Source organism: Alligator sinensis, unplaced genomic scaffold, assembly GCF_000455745.1.
Source record: "Alligator sinensis unplaced genomic scaffold, ASM45574v1 scaffold13_1, whole genome shotgun sequence".
Classification (NCBI taxonomy): Eukaryota; Metazoa; Chordata; order Crocodylia; family Alligatoridae; genus Alligator; species Alligator sinensis.
The window spans coordinates 3,527,735-3,547,120 of NW_005841909.1; the positions used below are offsets into that span (position 1 = coordinate 3,527,735).

The window sequence follows — 19,386 nt, forward strand, 5'->3', positions numbered from 1 at the left end:
CAACAAGTTTGCGGAGCAGCTGCTATGGCCGCCTGGCCCGGGCGGGGGCGCCCTGCGGCCCGAGCCGCCCCCTGGCACGAGCCGCCTCCCTTTTGCAACCCGAGTTTGGCTTCTGCGTCCTGGTCGCTCCCCCTTCCAGCCTCCAGCCGCGCCCCTGTGCAACCCCACGTCGGGGCACGCAGCTGTAAGACCCTCTTGGCTGCTGAGGGTGCGTGTCAGACCGGTTAGGGTGACAAAAAGACGAAGCAGGGTAGGCGTGAGGGTCGCAGGCTCAAAAGGAGCCGAGTGCGCGCGAGTCCTGCGGACGTGGCCCTAGGCATAAAGGAGCAAGGGAGCCGCTCCCTGGCCAGAGCCTCTGACCTAGTTAGGTACATTGCCAGCTTGGCGAGGGCCTGGAGGAGGTCAGCCACTTTGGGGATTTAAGGGTTTAAGGCCCACTGTGGAAAACTATAATCCCCCCTCAGAGAGGGAGGCTACTGGGAAAGCGGCAACAGATTGCTTGGGGCAAATGAAAAAAATGGACGGGAGTGACAGTCAAAGGTTAATAACTCGTGTGCTAAGGGGGGGGCACTGAGCACAGCACACCCACCGGCCCTTGAAGGAGTCCAAGGAGCCAGCAGACACTGCCCAGTGAAACTGCCCGGAGACGGGATCATACAAGGGAAAGGAACGTGGCCCTGCAGTCCCTAGGGATCCTCCCAGCCAGAGCCTCCTTCCTGGTAAGACGCACAGCCAGCTTGCGTCTGGGCTAGGAGGAGGGTGACCAGGAGATCCCAGGACTTGGCAGGGCTGCGGACAGGGAGTGCGTAAATCAACAGAGGAGGGGAGAAGCGCGGAGGAGACGGTGCAGGGGCTGCAGCCTGGCGTGCTCCAGGTTTGCGTGCACCAGGGTCTCCCTCTGCTCACAGAAGGGGCAGGTGTGGGGGAGTGCATTAATCACGCCAGATACATGCCTGCTGTGTGACAGGCCTATTTGTCACCTTGTGGGAGGGATGTGGGCCTAGGTCTCCCTCAGATGGGGAGACTGCAGAAAATTTGACAACAGATTGGTGGGGACAGATTAAAAATAAAAATAAAACAGGAACGGGCGTGCTGGTCAAAGGTTCATAACTAGAGTGCCAACGGGGGACACTGAGCAGAGCACACTGTGCCCGGTGGCCCTCGAGTGAACCCAGGGAGCCAGTGGACACTGCCCAGTGACGCTCTGGCTGGAGATGGGAACGAATGAGGGCAAGGAAAGTGGCCCTGCTGTCCCTGGGGACTCTCCCATCCAAGTCTCCCTCCTGGTCAGGTATATAGCCAGCTTAGCCAGGCCCAGGAGGAGGTTGACCAGGAGGTCCTGGGATTTGGTGGGGCCACAGACAGGGAGTGCGTAAATGAAGAGGTGAGGGCAATAGTGCAGCCAGAACCTCAGCAAGAGGATCTGGAGGAGGTGGTGCAGGGGCGGCAGCCTGGTGCACTCCAGATGCGTGCACTAGGGTTTCCCTCTGCTCACAGAAGGGGTGGGTGTTGGGGGAGGCTGTGAAGCGTGCCAGATACACGCCTGCTGTGTAACAGGACTGGGCAAGGTGGACCTATGGTCTGACCCAGTCCATATCAGTTCTTATTATCTTACGTGGCTCCTGCTTTATACGGTGTAACAGGCACATTGCAGGTCAAGCTGAAAGGGCAGCGCTCTTTTGTTGAAGTGATACGCACTCATTTCTGAGGGCAGGTGGGGTCCCTTCCTCTCCGTTTGGCTTCTTACATGAGTGCGCATAAAATGTAGTGGCCAGCTTTGGCCCTGACTTGGGCACTCCTCTATGGAGATGTGCCCTTGCACAAATATGGAGTCTCGCTGGAGTTGGCAGGATCTTGTTGGGAAGGAGGTTGCTTTCTGCCTGCGTGGAGCAGTTGGCAAAGTCCAGGTGTGTCTGTTTGAGATGAGACAAAGCAATGCAAGACAGTTTCTTGGGCCTGTTTGAAGTGGCTTTCATTCATGGTAGACGCACTTATAATTTTTATGCTGATAAAATTGCAGTTTCTTGTAGTGGTTTATCATGTGAGTCATTTGCATTTACTAATTTTCTCGACTATGATTGTTTTGGTAGTTTAAAATTTTTAATTAATAAATTTCAGCAGAAACTAGTTTATCAAATGATCTCTAGGCATGAATGCGAGCAGTACATTCAGATAGGCTGCATTGCAAATGTGGGCGAGTTCGGGAAGAGGGAAAAGCTCTGAAGAACTAACTAACAAAACGCTCCCCTCTGTTATGATCTTGAATTTGACATGCCGGGTGGCCTCAACTCCTATTAAAGGTGGGCCCTTCTATTTTAACTGTGCCAGTGGACTTGAGAAGTTTTTTTGAGTCTGTGAGCTCATTAAAGTGATGGGTTTTGTATTAAGGAATAACTTAAAAGGGAAATTTAAAGGGCTATAGAAATGAGGTTTCACTTGTGAGAGTTATTTTGTATTGTGGACTTAAGCAGGTTTTTTGTTAATTACAGTTTTTTAATCATGTCATACTTTTGGAAGACTTTAGTATCAAAATTGTTTTTATTTATTTATTTTTAGTTGAAGAACTTGAAGGTTGATTTTTGTAGCGTAGACTTTCAAATAGGACAATAGTTTTTTGGCAATAACTACTTTGAAGTGCATGAGGAAGATGGGCATCCATTCTGTTGGAGGGTATACGAATGGTAACTGGAGAACTGTGTGGAATGATTCTATTTCCTTACTAATTGCCATTACAAACATACGGATTTAATATTTTATGCAACCTCTTTTTTATGATCATGTTTGTAAATTGATTGCATTTTGTCATTTTAAAATATGTTGGTTAGATATTTATGTATAAAAGTTTTTGCTTTATAAATAAAACATGCAGTCATTTAAATACTTATATAAGGCTGGAAGTCTGATATGCATAATTGTACATAGTGTAATCCTGCTAATTGCAAATGGCAACAGGATATCCATTGTTAGAATTTAGGAGTAAATGTAACAGGTTTGATTAACTGTAAATCTGTGGGACTATCTAAATGAATGTTTTCAGTAAAAATCTCATCTTTATCAGTTACAGCCCCCAACAGAGGATCAGCCAAGGAAATTGAGTTGAGGCTAATAGTTAACCATGTACCATACCTCATAGATTTTAGGTCAAGTGATAAAAGGCTGGCAGGAAATGAGAAATTGATACCCCGGAATAAGAGAGTCAACATGTGTAGAGTAAAGCTTTTAAAAGATTCTGTTTGATAAATTAGAAAATGGGTAGGCGAAGCCATCCGTGCAGAGAGCTTTTCACAGCTCGCTTAGTCTGAAGCTGACAGCACCAACATCAGAAATGCTCTTATGTATATCGAAGGGCAGATCCTCAGCTGGTTCAAATTGTCGTGGCTCTGTTGGCTTCAATGGACTTGTGTTAGCTTTTACCAGCCAAGGATTTATCCCTCAGTGTCTCTCAAGTAATTTGAAATTTTGGAGTCAGTGGCATTTGGACAGCAATTGTAGATCTGCCCCAATATGTGTGTGTTACCAGAGTATGAGTCAATGAACATGGAGGTATGCTGTAGGAACTGAAGTTAAATTTGGAGATACAGGGAGACTTTTGCTAGAAACGGTTTATTTTAAACGTATTAATTATCTTTCAAAGGTTAACTTACATGTACTTTCACAGACAAGCCATTTTGCCTCATGTTTTTATACAAGTGAACTTTAAATTTTGGATCCAACTCAGTCCGCAACAATTTTGCAAAAGTTTAACTTTCAATAAATGCATAGATCTGATGGGACCATTCACACACATAAATAGTCAACACGTGTGGAAGTGTTTCCAGGGTCATGCCCTGCAAGTATATGTAAAATATACTATGGCAACCTGTGAACCAAAAATGAATGAATGATTGTCATTGATATTAAAAAGTTTCTAAAGATTAATCGGATAAAAGGGTCTGTCCTCAAACATTACCACAAAACTGACATGGTATATTGGTTTCTGTACTGATACATAGCAAATCTGATACATAGCAAATCAACCATGAAATGCCTATTGTGTACTTGGTCCTGTTTTACATGTTTCAAAAACTGAAGGTCAAAATTAGATGTAATTGTACTTCATTCTATTGCAGATCCTTGTTTATATATTCCTCGTTTTGCACACATGCTAGAATTTGGAGATAAGAACCATGAGGTATCGATGACGGCTCTAAGGTTATTACAGAGGATGAAGAGAGACTGGATGCACACAGGACGTCGACCATCAGGGTTGTGTGGAGCAGGTACAGTATTAAACATTTTATGTAAATTGTGCAGCCTGTAGAGGGATGATAATCTCATTCACTGTTCAGAAGGCTCCAGCCATGAGTTGTGCATGCTGTCATGAGAGCATGAGTTTCATCTCTTGAGCGGATTTGTTTTGCTCTTGTGGCTTTGTAAATCTAAGACGCATACAGATCTGGCAACTTTCTCATCAGAATCTTTTCCAAAATCCAACTTTTATATCCATCCATCCCTGCTGCCAACACTGTTGGTCAGACCCTCTCCATTTGGTATCTTGATTACTCTAACCTCCTTTCTGGCACCCACATCATTCCCTGTAATCTTTGCAAAATGTCGCTGTTCAGGCATTCGTTCTTGCTTGTTCTTGCTGGAATCTTCCACTTCATCAAATTCAAGCTGCTGTTCCCACCTGCCAGGCCATTTGCTAATGTGCTCTGTTCTATTTACCCACTTTGTTTTCTATTGCATACCCCTGCCTGTTCCCTCCAGCTTGCAAATGATGCCAGCATTATTTCCCTGTTTTTCTTCTTTTCCCACAATATTTACACATGTTCTTTCATGCTAGCCATTATACATGAAGTCAAAGGTCTGCTCGTGCCTTGCAGTCTGCCAGGCTAGTGTGATTAAGGCACAGATGGTTTCTGTAGCCAGTGACACCAGGAAGCGATATGGTTACCATCACATTTAGCTGCCTTTGACTCTCCATCCTGAAGGAGCAGGTACTCATTTACAGCTGGGTCAATGGGGGCTGCCTTCAGCCTCAAGGCTGAATAAGACTCCCAAGTCTGGAACCACAATAAGGTGCCTTATCCAGTCTGCAATTACATCTCTTGTCATATGTGAAATAACTTCTCTGGACTAACCCAGAAAGATCCTACTCCATCATCTTGAAACCCTCTTTTCCAAACCTGCCTTTTCTCTGATGCTTACAGAAAACGCTTACACCTGCTTAAGGAGGCCTAGGTTGAGTGGTAGTCAGGGACAGCTGTTTGGGTCACAGCCATTATCTTTGGGCTTCACTGTATTTTAAAGTTTTTATGCAAAGATATGTAAAATAATTAAAAAAACCCTTTTCAGTGATGCAGTGTACAGAGAAAGCTTATATGACTCCCACCATCATCGTGGAACCTTCAACCTCTGTTACTGTTTGTGACACTTCACATTTGCATCTTGTTTCAAATGTGAGCATAAAGTCTTGAGGAGAGGGATCATATCTTGCTCTGATTTGGTACATCAGTTAGGCTGCTGGCAGACTGTAAGGTAGTCACACAGTTGGGGTCCAAGGAGTTTTGTGCCCCATCCCCAAAATCATGTGACCTGCCATGCACTCCTGGCACTCCTGACATGGCAGGATGTGTGATTTTTTGGCGGGGATGGGGCATCAAATGGCCTAGATCCCTATTGTGTGATAGTTGGCTGCTAGGGCTGCCCAGTGCCGATCTTAAGATCAGCTGTTTCGAACCAGGATGCAGCTGCCATCCGGCCAGTCCCTGGCAGCCCCCAGTCCCAAACGGAGACCAGAGGCGTCCCCTTGCCTGACTCCAAAGGCAGGGCTTCCAGTAATCCAGCATTTTAAAGAGCCTTGCCCTGCCACTCTCTCAGGAGTGGCAGGGGGGGGGGGGGAACCCCTCGGCTGGGCACTGGATTTTAAAAAGCCCCCCCCCCTGCCACTCTCTCAGGAGTGGCAGGGCAAGGCAGCAAACCTGCTGGGTCATATGGAGTTTCAGGGCTCTGCTCGGTTTCATACCCAGCTGCCTCATACTCATGCTCAAATGATTATTGGCACAGGGATGGAGCAGCCCAGGGTCTGGAACATGTCACACATTTGGTTTGATACCATATAAACCAGCCCTAAAGACTGAGGCTGGTTTGCCATTTTATGGTGCCATAAATTGGCTCAGTATGTGTCCCGTTGCATAGTCATGGCAACTATAACGTGGCATGTTAATTGTGCCGTATGTGTAACATCTGCCAGGGCCTTTAGATTCAGAACCCTAGGTACTAACTTTTGGGCATTGCCAAAATCCCTACAACAGTAACAATTGCAGCAGCATCTGTTACTGGTATTGACCACTAGCTAGGTAGAATCTGGCTTGTGGAAAAGGCAGTAGGAGATCGCTACTAAAATCATGATGATTTTTTAATGTGTGAACAATCAAATACTCTTATGCTGTATTTGAGTAGCTCACCATGGTTGCCAAATGCAGCAAAAACATAGAATTTTACAGAACACAATTTGCAATCAGCTTAATGTTATTGGACTTCAAGCAAAGTTTGTAAATTCAACTTAATCACCTGTATTTAAGTGTGCAGCTGAGCATTAGCATTTGTTATTCTTTAGCTGAAGATGAGAACAAAGACAGAGAGTGTACTTGTGTGACTTGAAATTTTCTTCTTTACTTACATATCTTATTTTTGACATTGCCTTTCCTTTTTGTCCTCTAGCTCTTCTAGTGGCCGCAAGAATGCATGATTTCCGACGTACTGTTAAGGAGGTCATCAGAGTGGTCAAGGTTTGTGAGTCTACGTTACGGAAAAGGTCAGTGGAATATTATTGGTTTGATCTTTCACTTAACATACTGGAAAGGGGTAAGTTCAGGTCTTTGTGCATGCGAGAGGAATGGATTATTTAAGAATCATGAAAGTAAAACTTTGTTTGTAGGTCACCCTTGGATTAAGGATCATAGAATCACGGGGTTGGGAAGGACATAAAGTTCAATGCTCTTCACAGATACAGGATTTGTTGTTCTTAAGCCATCCCAGATAGACTAGGGTTAGAAGGATCCACAAAGGTCATCTACTCCAACCCCTTACAGGCTTGGGGGTCTGTGTGCATGGACTTGTACTGCCCTTGAAAGGCTCAAGTAGTTGTTATCAGAATCTCAGGCCACCTGTTTTTTTCTGAAGACACTAGTTTATAAAAAAATAATTTTGGGATTTTCATATAAATATAAATAATTGGAAACCCACATATTAAAAGAAGAAAATACATCAAAGGCAAATTAATAATTTCTCTCACTTTTTATTAAGTAGCAATAATCATCCAGTTTTCTTCATGGTTGGTTTAAAGAGATGTAACAGTCTTTTTCTTGGGTTCACTAAAAAGAGATCTAGTTTCACAATATTCCATTCAGTTTTTTCCTACCAGGGAACCTTTTCTGTTACCAGAATTTCCCAAACTTTGTTAAACCAAGATGATCTCTTTGAAGAATTTTTTTCCAATCAGCAGAAGAGTATCTAGCTATACCTGATACTTTGATGTTGATTATTAGCTTCAGATATTGTTTGTTTTATGATTGTGCAAAGTCTGTGCACTAGAGGGTCTACCATTTGCAGATTGGGAATGATAATACTTCCTTCCCTTGCAGGGATGTTAAGAGAGAAATTCGTTAATGGTTGGCATGTTCAGATAATATGTTAGTAGAGATGTATCAGTACTAATATAACTTTGCTCAATGGGCATATTCTTTCATATACATTTTATAATTCATGATTTCTGCACTTCATAACACGCTTCCTGGCTAATGAACTGAAGTGTTCATTTTTATTAAGAGGAATAATAAGAATAGCATATTACAGTTGGAAATAAAAAATTAATTTGGGCATTGTTTTAAGCGAAGAAATCGTACAGCAAAATTCATGCTTTGAAATATTTACTCAAGTCCTAGCCATCAGCTAACATGACAGCGTTATATACTTTGACAAGGTGAAAGTGACAGCTGAATTATTTTCAGGGAGCTGTAATTGCAACTGTATTTATCATGAATCTATAAAAACATGATTGATGTTTTTCAAATAAGAGCACATTATATAGTGTTTAACTAAGGCAAATTAAAAAAAAAATCACCCTGTGAATAAGTGTTTTACGTAGCCAATGTATTTTTCTTTCCTTTCAAGAATTAGACTCTTGAAGTGTCATTAAGTAGAAGTTGTCTAAATTAATAAGTACTTGTTTCACATGCTTAAGAATCTCTTTGCTTCTCAGTACAAAATGCAGTTTTATTTATTTTTAATTATTGCTCTTTCTGTGCTGTGTTATCTTAAGAGTAGTTAATGCTTTGTGCAGATGGAAATGGAGTTTGGTGAAGGCATTAATGGGCAAAGTTAAAGTTTTATCTGGAGTGTTGACCACTTCTTTCTGAAAATTCTTAACCTAAACAATAATTATAGCTCAAGACCATTTTAATAATCCTGGTACTTCTGAACCTCCCAGTTGTTCCTTACTCTTTGTTTTTTTATTTCTTCCAGCTTGTTAAGTTGCTATTAAAGAGCAGGGGAAAATGTAGGTCTCATTTGCCCTTGTTTTGTGACACATTCTTTGGTAGAAACTCAACCTTGAAGGGTCAGATCAGGACAACTTATTCTTTGCACCCCAGTACTGTGGATGAGATTCTGCTGTTCCAAAAATGGGAAATGATGTGTGGTGGTTGTGGTTTTTTCCTAGTACTGAGGTGGATACTCATTGTAGTATGCATTGGACAACTTTATTCCAAATGGAGCCCTTGCTACAAGGGGTAGCTGTCCTTCCTGAGAGATTATTCCAAATCCTTTGTAGCACAACTACAATAAGAGTGGAGGCAGGGCTAGTTGACAGTCTTACCTGAAGTACCTGATTTTTCAGCCTATAATGTGCCAGTGCTACACATGAGAATGGGGTTCACAGTAAGAGGCTCAAAATATGTGACTGATGCAATATAATGCCTAGTTATTCAGCTTTCTAGCTTGTGAAATGGTTACCTGATGATAAAAGAAAACATTTTCTGCAAGGCAGAAGCCACCAAATAAGGGTTACATGCCCAACTGCATTAAAATGAAGGGTTCCTAATGGTTTTTAACTTCCATGCTTTGTTTAAAAAATGTTTTTGTCTTTCAGCAGGTATCTCAGTAAAAAGCCTTAATAATCACTTCACAAGGCCTTATCGTTTTGTAACTCGAGGCACACAATTAAAATATACAATTTTACTCCAGTTGTTGAATCAAAATGTATTAAATATTTATAAATGCACTGAAAATTCCATCTATCTCATCTCCAGCCTAATTGGAATAATACTGGATTACACATCATTTCCTACATTCAAAACACTGCACAGATATTAACTAATTAGTCAAGCTTTTATTTCCTGTATGCCAATCGTGTCAATACCTGCGAATAGCTTTTAATATATATCCAATATATTTGTTTAAGTTTATCCCTTAAATTTTAATCTTGTTATATAGTTTACCCTGTTTTGATTATTGCCTTTTTCTTTTTACATTCCCTTATTCATGTAGTGAAATATTAGATTGTCATCTGTAAAGACTTTTTGGGGGGGGGGGGGGGGGGTGTCTGTGTTGGTACAGTATCTAGAACAGTCTAACCTTTATCCTTGTTTTAAGAGCCTAGGCCCTTTCTAATAGAAATAGATGAATAATTTTATTTTTATTTGGCAGTTTTGAGGTTTTGCTTAGTCTTTTAGCTTTATGTATACATTGAGCCAGTTTTTATGATATAGAATCTTTCTTTTTTAATTCATAAAGTACTGTTTACAGTAGTGAAGCTTTGCTTAGAGTGAATTGGAATGAAAGAGCAGAATTACTTTAAAGCCATTTGCAGTGGGGAAAAAGGCAGTTCTAGCTAAAGCAAACCTTGTATTTTCAGCAGATTTTTTTTTTTTTTTTGGAAAAAAAAAAAAAAAGTGTGACACTGTTATCAGTCTGGGTGAAATTACTGGAAGTATTTTGATAAATTGGCTCCTGTGCTTACCTTAGAGGTACCCAGTCGGTGCTAGCCATTGGCTTTCTGGAAAAAGAAAAGGTCTGTACATACTTTGCATAAAATGCTGTGCATTGCAGCCTTTCTTATTGTCAGTGCAGCGCTGCATAGCTCATGTAGACTTCAAGTGTAAATGTGCAGCTTACTCTGGGTAGCTTTCTCTGCAGCCAGAAGCAGAAAAGGAACAATTTGATATGTAAAAGCTGAAATGGGGCAGGAGGGGTTGAGAAATGTGTGCATAGGTGGGAGGAGGTGATCATGAGATTAGAAGTTCCATGGTATTGAAAGATGTATTGAGGTCAAGGAGAATGAAGGAGAAGGCATTAACTACATTAAGGATTTTTTGTGCTGAGAGCTGAGAAAATTCCTCACTAAAATTGTGTGAAAGGTAATTGGAGAACTGAGAGAGCTATTTTCTCAAGCTCTGTGAGAAATGGGAGGTTAGAGCATGTGCAATAGTGTGTCAGAGTCCACTGAGGGAGTTTGATGAAGGTGTTGAATGCATGGTGCCTTGTAGAAAACTGGAAAGGTTACCAGAAGAAAAGGAGTTAGTGTTAACGCACATCCTTACCTGATGTTTGTGAAATACTGTGGTACTGACAATTGCTTTGCTAAACTAAGGCGTTCACCTGGGAAATTTTGAATGTCCCCAAAGTGTATATGTAAAATGATCTCAGATTGGCTTATAAATGGCTTCTAAAAGTCTTGCCAGTCCCCGAGACTAAGCTCCAGTGTGGGTATCCTCGTGCCACTCTGTACCTTATATTGTCAGGGTGTCTGTTTTGTTTTTTTCTGGGAAGAGTTGCTGCTTTTCATGGCTCCCATTTTGTAGGCAACATTACATTTTATAGATCCTACTTTCTACAAGGTTATAGCAAATTTCTAGAATATGTCAATTCTGTTACGTTACACATCTTTAAGAAGTTATCAGAATAGCACTTTTTGTTTGCTGTCTGTTATTTTCTATTAGAAATTGTGATTTTCAAAAGCTAACTTGGACTCTGATTCTGCAGAGGTTTCCCTACATCCTTGCTTTTCTGCATCCAAGTTGTTCTTTCCATAGGTTAGGATTGTTTGGTGGTGCATAGGGTGGCCATCATAGAGGACGCTCCGGTTTTCTGCTACTCTGTCCTCTATTAATACGAAACCCACTGCCTTTATGTCCTCTATTTTTCTCTTCAAGAAAAGGCCTCTGGTTTCGTATCAGTAGAGAACAGAGGACAACCAGACTGTCCTGTATGATGGCCACCCTAGTGGAGTGTGTGTGTGTGTGTGATGCACATACATTGTGATACACATACTTTAAGGAAATCATTTCTCTGTCTACTACTACTACTACTGCAGCTACCAATGGGGCAACCATCGTTAAGAAAACAATATTCTGAAGGTGCAACACGTATTTTGGAACTTACCTGAAGTATAAGGCAAGACTTAATGTGTTGGAGCTTTAAGCTGAAGACGTTTAAGAGCGCAAAGGATAACTTGTGAAGTCCACGTAAATTGTGAAGTGAAGTGCACAGATTTAACTATGGGCACAACTTCTTCCGGGATGAGGGCTTTTCAAGTTCATGATGAACACCGTATAAATTTAAATCTCCTTTATGTTATAAACAAACAATGATAGCACCTATCTCTTTTATAGCACTTTTGATCTGTACCTGCGTATACCTTTTGAGGTGCTAATTCCTTAATTCTAACACCTTGCTGATATTTTCACAAATGCTTACTTTAAAAATATGCATTTAACATATACCATCATGATTGCCTTACATCAATATATGGTCTTTAAGAGACTGTAAGCATTTATCTACATAGATCATAAAATGTACTATATTTTAATAAAATTTAATAGTGTGTAACCATTTCTTACAGATACTGTATATTAAGTGTCACAAAAGGTGTGTATGCATTATGTTTATATGCATGTATAACATAGTTAATTTTAAAAAATTGAAGCTAAAATTGACTTTGGCAAACACCATGGTACCCATGTGTACTTAACCTATTGTATTGCCTATGTGGCAACATGAAGCTTGAATCTGTCTCAGATTAATGAAAGCAAAGTAGGTCAACAACACTGAGGTAAGCCTGAATAACAAATGTTGGGGCAGATATATAAATACTCTGGTGCTTAACTAAGAGACAAATTAGTTGACTGCCTCTTTAGATTCTACAGATACCCGAGTTGTCAAATCAGTCAATCTGCTGCTCAAAATATTAGTAATTACTCTCTCAATGAAGATTAGCTAGATGTGAGAGATTATTATTTAGCATTTTAATTACTGGGTGAAATATTAATTTGACAAAGAGACCATATAGATGTTAATTATACAGCCATGTATGCTGAACGCTTTATAATGCCATAGTTTTTCTTGTATTTCGGATATACCAGTTTGAACTCTCAGGATCCAGCATAACTATTCTTTTTTTTTATGTTGTTCATGACAAATAAGAATAGATGACACAAAAACAAGACATTAAAATAATGTATCTGGTTCACTTTTTCTTTTTTTAATATTTCCCTCTAAGACTAGAATCCCCTTGCCTTTCTGCCCAGGGCGCCAATGTGTGCATCTTCCACACTCCATTCCTCAGGACTAGATTTTGGGGGTGTGGGTCCAGGCAGCTAAGCAGATGGTATCTGTATTGCTTGCTCGAAATGTCTAATTCCCTTTCCTCCATTTCTACCTCTCTCCAGTCTTTCCTGGAGGTTTCAACTGAACATCCCCTATCCAGGAAGGTAAGGGGAGAGTCTCCTTCAGTAGGGATCAGAGGCCAACACTCTGTCCATGCTTTACACATATGCTTTCCTGGACTCCAGAAGTAAGCTGGGCTTTAATTTACCTTAAACTTGCAAGAGCCTTAAAGTGCTTCACTGCACCCCAGCATTCAAAGTTTCTGAGTGAGCATTAAAACTGAAGAGCAAAGTAAACATCACGTAGCCATGCCCATTCTTAGCTGTGGTTTGGGCCAGGGAAGCCTCACTGGAAAGTGTGCACGGCTGACAACTTCCAGTGCCCATAATTTCAAAATGGCTGTCTTGCAGTCCTTCAAACTTGACCTATATCTTAGACTCCAGCAGGACCTACAACTCGCATCTGAACAAAATCGGTCTCTTGCTGCATGAATAAAATTTCTTATCTGAACATAATGGGAAAGGGTATTTTTATAGACAGGCAGATTGAACAAAAACAGTGGAACAGATTTTGCTGAATCATTTCCAGAAAGATTGCCTGCGGGGTGAGACCAAGTTCTGAAAAAAATTGGCCCTAGAGGAATTTGCTTGAGTGAGTTTGTGAGAAATTGCTGTGGGAGGGACTTTACTAGAAGTTGCATTTCAGCCTTAACTGAAGTGGTTGCTACTGCTTCTACTATAAATAGAACCTTGTTGTGTGCCAAATTTCAATTTTTAGAGCCCTTTTTGAATGCGTGCCAAGCCAAACAGTAACTTAATTTGTATGCCTACTTATTTTCCCTCCCTTCCTAAACTAAAAATTTACCATTCTTTTTAGATTAAAAAAGTGTAAAATGAACTGAGATATAGTTTTATTTGGAACTTCAGCCTGTAGCTATTTTTTTATGATGGAGTTTCATTTGCCCCTGAAATGAACATGCTATAATTAAGGTTGTGTCAGGATTTCTTAACTGCCAAACGAATGTTGTCTTGTATGTTTTGCATCCTAGACTGCTGCATTTAGCAGTTTGTGGTCTTGATGGCACATATAAATGCTAACTAAAATCAAGTGAAAGTTTCAGATGTGTAGACAGGATGTAGCCATGTGAAACAACTGGACCAGAGGTGCCAAACTCATCTGGGTGGATTGGGACCATGGACTGGAGCCAGCATGAGGAGCCAGTTGAGTGGGGTGCTGCATTCAGGACATGCCCTATGCCAGCTCCTTGCACCATGTAGAGAACAAGCCCTGGAGTGGTATATGTGTGTACTGCATATGGTGTGTGGGGCTGGCCTGGCCATGTGTGCTACACATGGCACAGGGGACCTGCACAGGGTATATGTTGCATATGGCACCCCTGCCAGACTGGCCCTTGAGCCAGTGCTCAGGGCTGCGCTGGTGTGGGCACTGTATGCAGTAGGCATCCTGGACCAACTCTTTGTCGTGTGTGCAGTGCTGGGTCCAGGCTGTGTGCAAGACTGGCTCTGTACAGGTCAGTCCAAAACCCATGGACAAGATCATAGGGCTCTATGAGCTGGATCCAGCCCGCAGGCCATGTTTGACATCCCTGAGCTACGTGGTTCAGGAAGGTAGTCAAAGGCCTGTTAGGGAAAATCAGTATTTATTTATGCAGACTAAAAGCAACAAAAATGGTTAGGTGGCTGGGGCACATGACTTACAAGGAAAGGCTGCGGGAACTGGGCTTATTTAGTCTGCAGAAGAGAAGGCTGAGGGGAGGATTTGATAGCAGCCTTTAACTACCTGAAGGATGGTTACAAAGAGGATGGAGCTGGACTGTTCTCAGTTGTGGCAGATGACAGAACAAGGAGCAATGATCTCAAGTTGCAGCAAGGAAAATTTATGTTGGATATTAGGAATAACTTTATCACTAGGAGAGTAGTGAAGCACTGGAATGGGTTACCTGGAGAGGTGGTGGCATCTCCATCCTTGGTGGTTTTTGAGGCCCAGCTGGATCAAAGCCCTGCTTGGAATGGTCTAGTTGGGGATGATCAGGCTTTGAGCAGGGGGTTGGACTAGATGACCTCCTGAGGTCCTTTCCAACCCTATTTTTTATGATTCTAAAAGCAGAGCATGTGTTTGCCTGTGCCTATGCATGTGTACGTGTGTATGCACATTCACGTTTGTGTCCCTGTCTCCTACCTCAGTATGTAATAATATGCGCCATGCCATCTTAAGACATACTTCTTTGAGTTGTGTGCAGGTTCAGGATACGCTTAGGATCAGAGGAAAGTAGGGCTGAAGGGGCCTCACAAGGTCTAGTCCAGCCCCCTGCTCAAGGTAGGATCTTCCATGACTTAACCATCACAGCCAAGTGTCTGTCTAACCTGTTTCTGAATATTTCCAGGAATGCAAAGCCCTGAATTTCTTTAGGTAGACTGCTCCAATGTCTTAACCATCTTCAGAATCAGAAATTTCTTTCTAATCTACAACCTATATTTTCTCTGCTTCAGTTTGAGACCATTGCTTCTAGTCCTGTCCCTTTTGGCCACAGAGAAAAGGCGGTTTCCTTCCTCTATATAATTGGCTTTCAGGTACTAGAAGATCGCTTACAAATTCTTCCTTAGTCCTCTCTTCTCCAGACTAAATGTTAGTTCTTTCAGCCTTTCCTCGGCCATGCCTACATGTGTGCGTTACTGTGGAGTAGACTAATTTTTCTGTGGAGTAAAATGTCATTATCTACACGTGACGCTATTAGGCCGCAGTAAACTAATTTATGCTGCAGTAAGAGAGTATAAGACAGTACTATCTTATGGTGGAGTAATTTACTGCAATTAAACGCATATGTTGACACTGACCATGGGCTTAAATTGTACCCGATCAGCCCAGCCAGCTGGGTGCCAGCCTCCTTTTGCTGCCAGGCCACATGGCTCCACATGTGTACATCCTCATGTGCATATCCTCATGCCCCAGCAGTGCCCAGTGCCGCCACCTGGAACCTGGGGCAGAGCAGGGCAGGAGTGGCCCCGGTGTAAACTGCTTTGCCCTGGCTCAAATTGCTTTTGTCCCAGGCGCATGTGTAGATGCTGTGCGTGGGAATAATTTACTCTGGCTCAAACCGCTCTAGAATGTATTGCTTCGCATTAATTGCAAGTGTAGATGTACTCCCTGTAGTCCTAATCTCCAGAGTGTCTGCAACTCTACCTAATTTGGTGTTATTCCCAGATTCACTAAGTATGCACTCAATCCCATTGTTCAAATCATTAATGAAGATGTTAAACAGTACTAAACCCAGGCCAGACCCTCTTGATACCTCCTCTTACCTAGATATTGAGCCCAGTGGCAATGGGTAATGTGCCTGCTATATAAAACTGCTGCTGTACATTATTACCCACAGAGTGACTTTGCTGGTAAGCTGCAGGTTCATAGGATCATTAGAAAGCAGGCCTGAAAGGGACCTCACAAAGTCATCTAGTCCAGCTCTCTGCTCAAGGCAGGATTGTCCCTGGCTAAACCATCCCAGCCAAACGTCTGTCCAAGCTGCTTTTGAAAATTCCCTAGGATAGAGATTCCACAATTTCTCTAGGTAGCCTCTTGCAGTATTGACCATCCGCACAGTCAGAAAGTTCCTTCTAATTTCCAACTTAAATTTTTTCTGCTGCATCTTGAGTCCATTGCTCCTAGTCCTGTCCCCTACAGCCACCGAGAAAAATTTACCTGCATCCTCTCTCTAATCATCCCTCAAGGTATTTGAAGATTGTTATCAAATTCCCCCTCTGTTTTCTCTCCGGATTAAATCACTCTAGTTCTTTCTTCCTTTCCTCCTAAGTCACGTTTTCAATGATTCGAATAATTTTTGTTGCTCTCGTCTTGACTCTTTCCAACCTATCCTTGGATTGGAAGTGTGGGACCCAAAACTGGACACAATACTCCAGGCGAGGCCTCACCAGTGCTGACTAGAGTGGAAGAATCACTTCCCTTGATTTGCAGGTGACACTCCTGTTATAGAACAGTTTGTAAGACTGGAGCCTTTTATTGTTACTTTACATCAGGGACCATGTCTATCTTTATAAAGTATTTAGACAAACAGGGCTCTGTTTCTGATTACAGCCTCTCAGCACTAGTACCATTGAAATATTTAATGCATGAATTTGTCCAGTTAGGATGCAAAAGGGAATTTGCCTCGTTGGGAGAAACATCGGTCCCCTGTTTTCCTGCCTGTGGATCTTTCAGGACAGTGGGTGACATGGGAATCTCCAGGGTTTCTTTGGTTACAGAGACACGTTCTGGAAATTGTGCCAGAGCAAGTAGGACTGATGTGGTCCTGGGGTTGAGGTTGCCAGTCAGCTGCTTAGTGGTTGCAGCCCTGGGACTAAATCAGATGTCAACAGGGACCGGGGGCAGTCCTGGGGCTTTAGGACCCTCATCTTGCATGCCTTGAGAATGGGGATTCCTGGGGTGTGCAGGATTGGGCCGTTGAAGCCCCAGGAAGGGTATAGCTGGAGGGTGCAGGTATAACTGGAGAGTGCAGGCAGCTTCTGGCTAACTGCGCTCTCCTGCCATAAACTTAACAGGCGTCTGCCACAATAAAGCAGCACGAAGTGATACTACCTGCGTCGTGGCCACAAATTTTGGACATTTATGGCCCGACCAGGGGCATGGACATCTGCTCGGTCTTTGGGTTGCCATAAAGATTTCATGGTGGCACAGAGGTGACGTCTATCCCACCCGTGCTTTCAGAGCTGGCTGCTGCTGCTACCTGGCAGGCGGTTGTCGCTTTCATTCTCACCCCTTGCCAGGAGCCTGCCTTTCAGATTGCTTGCAGATAATTTAGATTTTTGTGAAAAGGGCATTTTCTGTCAGAAAGTCATTCTGACAAGTTTTCCAAACAGCTGTGTTTAACATTTCCCTCAGTTTCTCCAGCTGTAAAACTGAATGCAGTAATTCTTAGCCACCCTTATAAAATGCCCACGTTAATGGATGAAAATGCTGCTGATTAAGTTTATTTTCTTTTGAAAGATTCGGTCGATTTTCACAGAGATTCCCTGTACTAAAAATGGAGAGAACTTGTGGAGCCAGTAATAGCTCTCATATTGGGAGAGCTTTTAAATTACAATTGCTGAATACATGCTAATTATATTATTATTTTTTCTTACATACGATTGTAAGTATTCACATATGCCGTGTATACAGTGTACAAAAGATCCCTTTACTCAGCTGTAGTTTGTCCTTGGCATGGGATTTTTTTTAGATCTTTTTCCCCCTCCAAAACCTGTTGAATGATGTTATTTTGAATCTTGCTTAGATGCACTAAGCATAAATTTAAATTATTTCCTATGCTGTATTGACAAATACATATCTTATTTTTGGCAGCTGGGTACATTTCTGTTTGTTGATCATGAAAGCAAGATTGATAATGCTGATTTGAGTCAGTCAGGAACCGTCTCTGTTTCTTAGCAGTATTTTTACCAGTCTGTCACAGAACTGACCCAGAGTTGGACCAGAACCTTGGCAAAAGCTTGTGTTTCCTTACAGACTGTACCGTATGAATAGGTAATGTTGCAGTGTGAATAAATATTTATTTAGGAGTAAATGTGCCCATTTGAAACTATTTCATTTGTGATTTAATCCGCATTTGAGCCCAGGTCTCTAAAGGTGTGTTTATTCTTTAAGTTAACATTTTGCCAAGTTTTATAAAGTGTGTATATATATTGATTTAAAAGAATGTTCTAAAAGATATGGTAAAATACTGTGCATTTTGATTTTGTGTGTGGTGTTAGGCTTACAGAATTTGAAGATACCCCAACAAGTCAGCTCACGATAGATGAATTTATGAAGATTGATTTGGAAGGGGAATGTGATCCTCCTTCGTTTACAGCTGGTCAAAGAAAACTAAAGCTGCAGCAGGTGAAGTCTGATCTCTCTTTGGTATTTGGATCTCTGCAGTTCAGTCTTTCCCCTCCCCTCCACTTGAACTGAATAGAGTTAGTCCATGGCTGTCCAGCTGTACCTGTTTCTACTAGGAGCTTCTCATAGGGAGGGTGGGAGTAACAGCTATGATGCCCTGGCCAAAAATGATTTTATTCTTTACTACCTAGAGACAGTCTCATCCAAAGTGCAGTGAAGTTGTATCCCCAAGATTTTCACTGACTCTTGTCAAACAGGGAGACTCATGCAGGTATCTGTCAACAGTAACTTTGGTGACCATGGATGAAGGACCAAACTGGGTCCAATTTTAGTCGCTATAGGAACTGGGGAGAGAGCCAGTGTGGTTGGTGGTTAAGAAGGATGGCACCAGCTGTTTGTGCTTTGCAAGAGTATTTATTTTCTGAGGATGAGGGCTGAGTACCTCGCACTTAATTTTCACCCCTATTTTAGAAATGGTACAAGTACATGGATGGCAGTTTCTTTTGCTGAAAGTGGCACTGACTTAACTGCTTTTTTTGCATAATTGCTGCCTGCTTCCCTGCTGGGCATTTCTCTCTCTCTTACCGTGCCTTCTTCCTTTCATTGCAATGTCAAGTGTCTTCTTCCTTACAAAACCGGGGCCTCTCCTGGCAAGCTATGCTGAACTTGTTGCATGTTAACCAGAAGTAGTTGCTCGATAGTCTTATTTGTTTTGTATAAGATACATTTACTTTTCCGTTTCACTTAGGAAAAAAAAAGGTCAAGGCTGGAAAGGTGTTTGCTCATCACTTGGATCGAAGATCTTGCAAGTTTTGTTCCTGTAGGAGACACCTC

The 19,386-nt window shown here is 42.1% G+C and overlaps 1 protein-coding gene across 1 annotated transcript in view; it reads left to right on the top strand.

The window, feature by feature from the left end:
• The window catches only part of BRF1 (BRF1, RNA polymerase III transcription initiation factor subunit), a 262,404-nt gene that overhangs the window by 132,122 nt on the left and 110,896 nt on the right, over positions 1-19,386 (top strand). Inside the window, exons 6-8 of the mRNA XM_006018683.3 lie at positions 4,110-4,259; positions 6,706-6,799; positions 18,426-18,552. Of these exons, the coding sequence (XP_006018745.1) occupies positions 4,110-4,259; positions 6,706-6,799; positions 18,426-18,552 (371 nt within the window). The remainder of the gene's footprint in view (positions 1-4,109; positions 4,260-6,705; positions 6,800-18,425; positions 18,553-19,386) is intronic.